At 40.2% G+C, this 8234-nt stretch overlaps 1 protein-coding gene across 5 annotated transcripts in view; it reads right to left on the bottom strand.

The window, feature by feature from the left end:
* Positions 1 to 810: 810 nt before the first annotated feature.
* Positions 811 to 8234, bottom strand: part of DSE (dermatan sulfate epimerase) — a 38302-nt gene continuing 30878 nt past the window's right edge. For 3 of the 5 annotated variants that reach the window (XM_054062808.1, XM_054062810.1, XM_054062809.1), the window contains 2 exons: positions 7952 to 8159; positions 821 to 5909 (listed from right to left, as the gene is read on the bottom strand). In XM_054062808.1, coding sequence (XP_053918783.1) covers positions 4148 to 5909; positions 7952 to 8159 — 1970 coding nt within the window. In that variant the 3' untranslated portion in view covers positions 821 to 4147. Of the gene's footprint in view, positions 5910 to 7951; positions 8160 to 8234 lie in introns of all 5 variants that reach the window. The other 2 variants (XM_054062811.1, XM_054062812.1) reach the window with 2 other exon arrangements.

Below are 8234 nucleotides of genomic sequence, written 5' to 3'. Positions count from 1 at the left end.
GACTTCACCACAGATTCTACAACCTTTCTCCTACCAAAGAGCTTAAGTGGTATATTAGATATATCATAAAATTAATCTTTAGTGCACATTTCTCTGTAGCACGAACATTCATCTCACTCTTCATTCAGCAATGATCACCACAAGAGAGGTCTAGAAATGGTCTGTCTCCTCTAATTGAATTTTGTTGTTATGGAATTGAAAAGTTTCTGACTTGTGGGCCTGAACCTGACTTGCTCATATAGTTTTTCTAATCAATTGCACTTCTTACCTGCAGAATACCCAAGCTGTTTCAGCTTACCAGAAATGTATGAGTTGTGTCAGACTCTACGGTAGCTACATCTGGCTTGTATTAAAGGCTGAACTCTCTTACACTGAACAGTACATACTGTACAGTGTAACAGTACATTCACAGTGTGTGTGCTTCCAGTACCTGCCTGTTATACACAGATAGTCCTGCTGTCAGCCTGATCTGCCATTTGGGAGAACTCATGACATCGTAAATATTTTTTCTTTTCTTTTCTTTTCTTTTCTTTTCTTTTCTTTTCTTTTCTTTTCTTTTCTTTTCTTTTCTTTTCTTTTCTTTTCTTTTCTTTTCTTTTCTTTTCTTTTCTTTTCTTTTTTCTTTTCTCTTTTCTTTTCTTTTTTCTTTTCTTTTCTTTTTTTAATAGGAAGATATGGTTCAAAAGGAAAGATTGATGGATGGAACTTAAGGAGAAAGCATTCCCAGTTGCCTATATTTTATGTTAGCAGTAACTTTCCAAATCTATGGGTCTGCCCTCATTTATTCTGTAATGCTAAAGTAGTCCATCATAATTGTAATTTTATTTGAAAGGCATTGCGTCTGTAAGTATTTCATAGTATTTTTGAACGTCATCTTTATTCCCTTACCTTACATATAGGCAGAGTTATTTAAATGCCTTCCCAGGGACTCTGGTCCCCTACTCATTTCCCCATTGCTAACAATCTGTGGTTGAGTCCACCAGAAGAAACTTCATGAAGCATACAAGATAGTGTTTTACCAGAGTTTACCACTTCTGTTGTAAGAGCCAGATCCTCCACACAGCTTATTGCAAGAATGTCTTATGGAGCTTTGGGTTCTCTGAAGCAAAGTAAGTTATACTGCATTTAAAGGCTAATCATGGAATCATATAATGGTTTGGGCTGGAAGGGACCTTAAAGTTCATCCAGCTCCAACCCCCCTGCCATTGGCAGGGACACCTCCCACTAGATCAGGCTGCCTGAGGCCCCGTCCAACCTGGCCTTGAACACTCCCAGGGAGGAGGCATCCACCTGGGCAACCTATGCCTCACCGCCCTCATTGTGAAGAATTTCTTCTAATATCTAATCTAAATATTACCCCCTTACAATTTAAAGCAGTTCCTCCTAGTCCTATCACTACATGCCCTTGTCAAAAGTCCCTCCCCAGCTTTCATGTAGACCCCCTTCAGGTACTGGAAGGCCACTATGAGGTATCCCAGAGCCTTCTCTTCTCAGCCTGTCCTCATAGTAGATGTGCTCCAGCCCTCTGATCATCTTCGTGGCCCTCGTCTGGACCCTATGGATCATATCGGCCTCCTGCTGCAGGGACCCCCTGGAGTTGACTGCCAAGAAAGGACAGAAAATAACATCTTGGATTCGTTAGCTGAGTCTGACTTAAGAGCTTGAACTTACCCTACTGAATTTTAATGAAGCAGCCAAGGCAAAGGGATTAAAGTATGTTTGATCCCAACCGAGAATTTTACAGACCAAGCAAATGTGAAAGCAATGTTTCAGTGCAGAAATAAAGCTATTTTCCAAACACTACATACTTTTAAACATTAAGAAAAAACTTTCCATCAGTGGAAAATACAGAGCCAACAGAATAATTTGATGTATTTTAGACATATAATCGTTCAGAAAAATCTTTGATCTTGCAGATTTTAAGAAATGAGGTAATGTGCTCCATTCCCTTTGCTTCCTTTAGTCACAAAGATGCATATAACATACACAGCCTGTTTTTTAGATGGACTCAAAAAATCATTGAAAAATCTTAGAACGGGATTCTATCCTCAGGCATACACACCACTGTCTCCAGGCTGAATTCCTATTAATTTTGTTCAGAATACATCAAACCAACTTTAGACTAATTTAGACTGCAGCCTTGAAATGAAGCATGCGTGACTGAACATCAGCTATTGAAGAGAAGTTGAGTGAAGTCAGCAGGGTCGCATATGAATACAGGAACCCATCCACATACAGTCATAGGATATCCATCTTTTCCTGTGATCAGAGATACAGAAAATTAACGTTTTTAGAAACCGAAAAGAAGTATAAGAATGGGAGCAGAGGCATGTGCCCAAAACACTTCAGTATTGTGACTCCACTTAAAGAGAAGAGAAAGGTATATTCACTACTAGCTACCGTACAGTGAAATTTCAAAAATTGTTCAGTACACCCAGATGAAACGGTACGTCTTGAAGGTGTTTCAAGGTCTTAGGTGGATTGAGTAGCTACTTGAAGGCTATCTTTCTCCACTACGATCAGAAATAAACTGGGGTCCTAAATCTTTGCTCAGACTAAATGTATCAAATTTCATTGGATAAATCCAGGCATTGGATACTGTAGCAGGGCTTATGTATGTGGATGCAGTGCTCAGAACTGGCTCAGTAACTGGAGTGTATTGAAAATATTCTCATCTATTCACTAAAGGTGTTTAGACAAGAAAAGCTCATCACATTTCAACACTTGCGGAAAGCTTAAAAACAGCAATGTAGATAACAGGTACCTAAACAGGTGTAAGGAAGAGGAAACAAATATGGTTTGAACAAAGAGCTGATGAATGTCATTACTGTAGTTATAATGAAAAATATTTTAATCAAAGAAAACCCACTTTTCCACAGAGACAATTATAATGTTTTTTATTTAGCAAATGTACTGGAAGAATCATTTTTCTGTAAAGACATACATATATGCCCCAGTTCCATAGAGCTTCCGTTCTCTCAAATAGCTATGATTTTTTGAAATCAGTTTAATGAACAGAAGGGGATGTATGTGGAGACGTCAAGTTTATTTTTGTCATAAACCACATGATTCCATTCACCACTAATCCCCAGATAATTGACCTGGGGCCACCAAGAGTTTGCAGAATCCTTGCTGGTGCTTTATAGAGAACAGACTGTTCACACAATTTTGACTGTCCTGTTTCTCACCATGTGAACAGAAAAAAGATATTAAATATTTTCTTAATACCCCTTTTTACATACTGGCAATTGCTGAGGTTACCACAGGATTGCTTTGGGTTTTTTTTGTACTTTTACAATTGCATATGGAAGAGCAGTGATCTAGGACATTATTTCCCTACTAAGATGTGCTTTGGTCTGCAGAAAACCTCCATGAAACCCTGCCTTGTAAAACTGAGACAGATCCTATAGCATTTGTCCTTCTGTGGTCTACACTTGACTGAAAGATAAAGGGTTTTATTTCCTGAGAATTGTGATCCTTTATCCTTTGAGTTAGCCCCTTATTTGCCTTCTGCTGCTGCCTACTAGCCCTTGTGCCTCTCACTTGGCAAGTATTGACATGATTGCTGCTTCTCAATGTGCTAGATTGTAAAGCATGGAAGAGATGACATGGTGCAAGGGTCTGCAATAGTTATACAGATGTGTCACATATTGAAGCATTCTTTGGTTTGGCAGAGAGAAATGTAATCTACTGCTAAGGTCCGCCTTGCATTCTTGTGTTTGAATGTCCTTTTCTTAAGAAAATGTCCAGAGACATCCATAGCAGCCTGAAATAAAATCTCACTAAATGCAAACCCGATTCAGTATAAAAAAGAAAGCCCCTAGAAATAAATCCATTAAGAGGACTCTTCTCACTAAAAAATTAATTACAACTTTACATTACTGAACTCTGATGAACAAAGCATAACATTTCCTCAGATGTGAGGCCCAATTCGAAACAGAAAGGAGGAGTACTTATTAAGTACCTAGTTTTCTGAGATATTCATTTCTTGCCCCATTCTTCCATCCCCTCCGGTCTGAAACCAATCTTTCCCCAGCTGTTTTTGGAATGTTTCAGAAAAAAGAAGATAAACTTTGGCCCTATTAGGGTTAATGCTTTTGCATAGATGTATATGACCATAAACTGGTCGACTAGTAGAGGTCTTCTGCTAACATTGTGACTGAGAACAGGAAGAATACAGCCACAACAATATACAGCTGTCTACTAAAAGTATTGCATACAGACATCTTTGGCCATGCAGTCTCTTTGCCTTATGAAAATATGTGAGCTGCATTGCTAACATGACAAAAAAAATAGCAATGTTGAGAATTAGAAAGAGGCGGGTATAAGAAGATGATATTGATGGGGCACTACTTCGAGCAGTCGCCACCATCTGTGCCAGCCCTGATCGGCCTTTGATGGACACCCCAGTTTTGTGCTTCACGTAAGTGATATCTGCAAAATCCAGGAGATCTTTCATTTCCTCATCTTCATCTACAGGCAACTCTTTTTGTGCTTGAGTCTGTGCCTTTTGTCGCACTTTTCTTTCATTTACCTCAATTTGTGCAAAAATATCAGGAACAGCATCAACGAATTTGTAGCCTTTGGCTACCTTTCTGTTTTTCTTTGCTCTGCCATGCTGACGCTGCTGCCTCTGTGAGATTGCAAATATCCTGTCAATGGCCTCTTCTGTCTGTCTTTTATCTGAAAACCTCAGCAGGCGTTCAGCAGTCTTCCGAAAGCTAGCTGTGTTACGTACACGAGACAAGATCTGCTTCTCAAGCTGCTGGAAAACAGGCTTAAAATGCTGCAGGTTCCTCTCCACGATTCCTACGTAGTCTTTCACTTCTGGCACTGCAGAGCTCCTAATGGCAGAGGCTCGATCAAAGACAATTTTCTGGCGGTCTGCAATAACCTGTGCAAATGCAGAGCGGGACCCATCCTCAACAGGCCACAGGTACACTGTATAGGCATGGTCACCGGTGGTAACGAAAACATTCAGCTGTGGAGAATCTCCCTGGATAGTGAAGCTCTGCACATCAACAGAGGGCCCAATGAAAAGGTAAATGGCCCTCGTGACAGGGTGTCGCAAGATTGTTGTTACATTCACGTAGTTCGTTCCATTGTATGGATAGCCCCGGGGATACATCCTTGAGGTGATGGTAGCTTTCTCGCTGTGGCCGGTGTCATCCATCCAGTACATCTTATATATCCCATCACGGTGCCTAATAAATGCCCCGTGGACATCATCAACAACCGTTTCTTCAAAAGGCACATCCACGTTATGGAAGAAACTTGTCGCTGCCTCCAGGGGGCTGTCATCGTCTAGATGGATTTGGTCCACTAACAAGAGAAGCTGAGGGTGGAGAAGGATGAGGTTTCTTTGCAATTTTCTCAGTTTCAGTTTAGGATTGTATGCGCCCACTCCTTCTCCCCTGATAAACACCACCCCACTTTTCTCCATGGCAGCAACCACTCGCCCCTGACAGTCACCAGCCAAGTCATGTTTATATTTAAGCCACTTTGAGGAACAGTCTTCTGTAATCTGCCCTTCCCATGGGGAGAAGCAGCTCTTGGACACGGCAGGGGAAAACATCAACACATTATTTAAAAAAGTATATTTTGGCCCATACAGAGCTTCTGTTATGAAAGGTACACCATTGGGAGCAAAAGTAAAGGAGTTCTGGTCTGGGTGTTCATGGCCAGCATTAAAGTTCCTCCACCCCCTGATCCACTCTTTGTACTTGTTCTTATGAACAATATCATATATTGCACGTCCTCCCAGCTTTCCTGACTTGAAGGAAAGGAAAGGCCTGTTGATTTCAGCTGGCAAAGCACTTCCATAGGTTACCACTCCCCAGTCCTCAAAATAATGCAGCCTAGGGACTCCATAGTCTGGCGGAGGTACAGAGTGCAAACTTGCATCATACCTGCCAAAAACACAAAGAAAATGGATTTAAAAATCACTCGACTGATTCCATTATCAGCACCTGTACAAAACTCAACAAATCACTCAACATTTACATCAAGGAGGCCTTTAAAAAACGGCCTCAATTCCAGGAAAGGTTACAATGCTCATAATTTTTGTTTTATTTGATCTCCAGGACCTAAACATAAAAACCAACCAACAAACAAACACTATGGAAAACAGTACCTAACATTCCAGCATTGTTTTTAAGCAACTGAAATAAAGAGAATCATTGCTAAGCCCAGTGACATTTCTGTTAGATTGTTCCTCCTTAGATTTATTCTCTACAGCTAACCAGGAGCCTCTCTTAGACCCTAGACAATTACAGCTCATGTCCTGCATAAGGCCTCACATAATTCCAACCAGTGCCAGGAACCTGCCCTGTATCTAGCGGTTCTTGATGGTGATTCCCCTAAAAACAGACTTCTTCCCTGAGACTTTTACGCAAGTGGACATGCTCATCACAAGATCAACACTACAGCACAGGGAAAAGGCAATTGTTGGAATACTCAGATATTTTTTTTCTTTTTTTTTTTTTTTCACTCAAGTGCTCGTAAAAAAATTCTTTCCCTTTGACATCAAAAAGAATTTTCTAAGCATAAATTTCCATGGAGAACACAGGAGAAAAGAAGGATGGAATGAAGCTGTAGAGGAGAGATTCTGTATTTTGCAAACAACAAGGTGAAGGGTGCTTGGATTCTAATAAACATTGTTCTAAACTAATAGGTGCATCTGTTCAGGTTTGAGGTAAACTAGGATCAATTTTCTAATTTCAGCTAGGTCTTTCCTGAGTAACTTCATTTTCTGAAAGTTAACAGGTGCATGCGTTCCGGACAGTGTTTCTCTCTAGACGTGATAACACGGGGCATTGGCATGCAGAAAAGCCATTGCTTATATTTATTCCTATAGTAGCCAAGGTCATCCTTGAGGTGGTAGTGTGCCATAAGTCAAAGAGGCAAAAAAGAGTCGCACCTGCAGGGAAGGGCAGACAGGACAGGTTGCCAACAGAATATTCCATCTCATATACGTTATACTTGGTATAAAACTGAGGGATCATGACAGTATTGTTCCCTTCTTTGATGGCCAACATCCAGTGAGGACCTCATCTGTCTGTTCACCCTGATCCTAGTAGCAGTAGTATTTAAATAAAGCTGTTTTAGTTTCCAACCCACGAGTCTTTTCCTCTCATTTCCCTTGCCCCTTTCCCTGGGGGTAGGAGAGAAGGGAATTGGGAGCCCAGCTGCTCAGGTTTAGCTGCCGAAATTGGTCAGAACAAGGCTAAATTGTGACAATATCATAAATGCAAAACAATATAAATTGAATAATATTTTTCTTCTAAGAGAGTGAAATAGAGTTATACTGACTCCTCAAAAATGTACTTGTTCTCTCCAGACTGAGGGAATTTATATGTACATCTGAAATCTCTTGGGTCTTTTAATTTCTTTCCCATAGGAGACTGACAGGCAAGTTAACAGAGCTGTAAATTAGATCTAGTAATCTATCATATTTTTTTCCATGCATAACTTGAAAATGAGTGTGTACAAACAACTAATAATAGCCTTACCGCTTACATTACTTAGGATTTTTGAAGAGAAAATTTACATTATTACTAATAGCTCTTAAAAGCAAACTAGGCTTTAAAGATTCACCTGATTAACTATTAAAGAACACATTGGGATTAAAAACCATTAGAATAGACCAAGTAAACTAAAGAATACATATATGCAAATTTTTAGCTCTTTCAAAACTGCTTGTATTCTATAAAAGCAATAGAGAATGGAAAGAAAACACAAAAGCAGATTTAGCACAAGACCAAAGTGTTCCCTATAGCAACACGTACTGTGTATCTATGCTAAGTGAAATTTTTCAGAGCCTAATGACTCTGAGAGTCACACATGAACAGCCCAATCTTGGCTTCTACAGTACAAATCTAAAGAGATTTAATTATCACTAATAGCTAGCAGCAATCAAGTTCCTGTTGAGCCCACTCATTCCCTTTCATACCAGAGAAATTCAGTGTGGAGAGTGCACCACCTCTGCCCTTTGGATGGTGTCCCTGGGCCCTCCACCACTCGGTTCCTTCTGATCTGCTCTGCCAACCAGTTCCCACTGCCGTTGCGCATGACAAATTTGTCAAGAAACACCAGCTGGCTCTCCGGCCCATAGAACCAGTTATAGTTGGAATCTGCAATGGCCACAGTTCTCTGGAACCCTTGGGAAAAAGTGAAAAGGAATGTAAGAAAGAAAAATAAACATACAAAGATGCATTTGCAGAGCGTAATGGTGA

The sequence above is a fragment of the Cuculus canorus genome, chromosome 3 (assembly GCF_017976375.1).
Source record: "Cuculus canorus isolate bCucCan1 chromosome 3, bCucCan1.pri, whole genome shotgun sequence".
Lineage (NCBI taxonomy): Eukaryota > Metazoa > Chordata > Aves > Cuculiformes > Cuculidae > Cuculus > Cuculus canorus.
The sequence above is the reverse complement of the archived record's forward strand: the minus strand, read 5'-3'. Positions and strand labels throughout refer to the sequence as shown.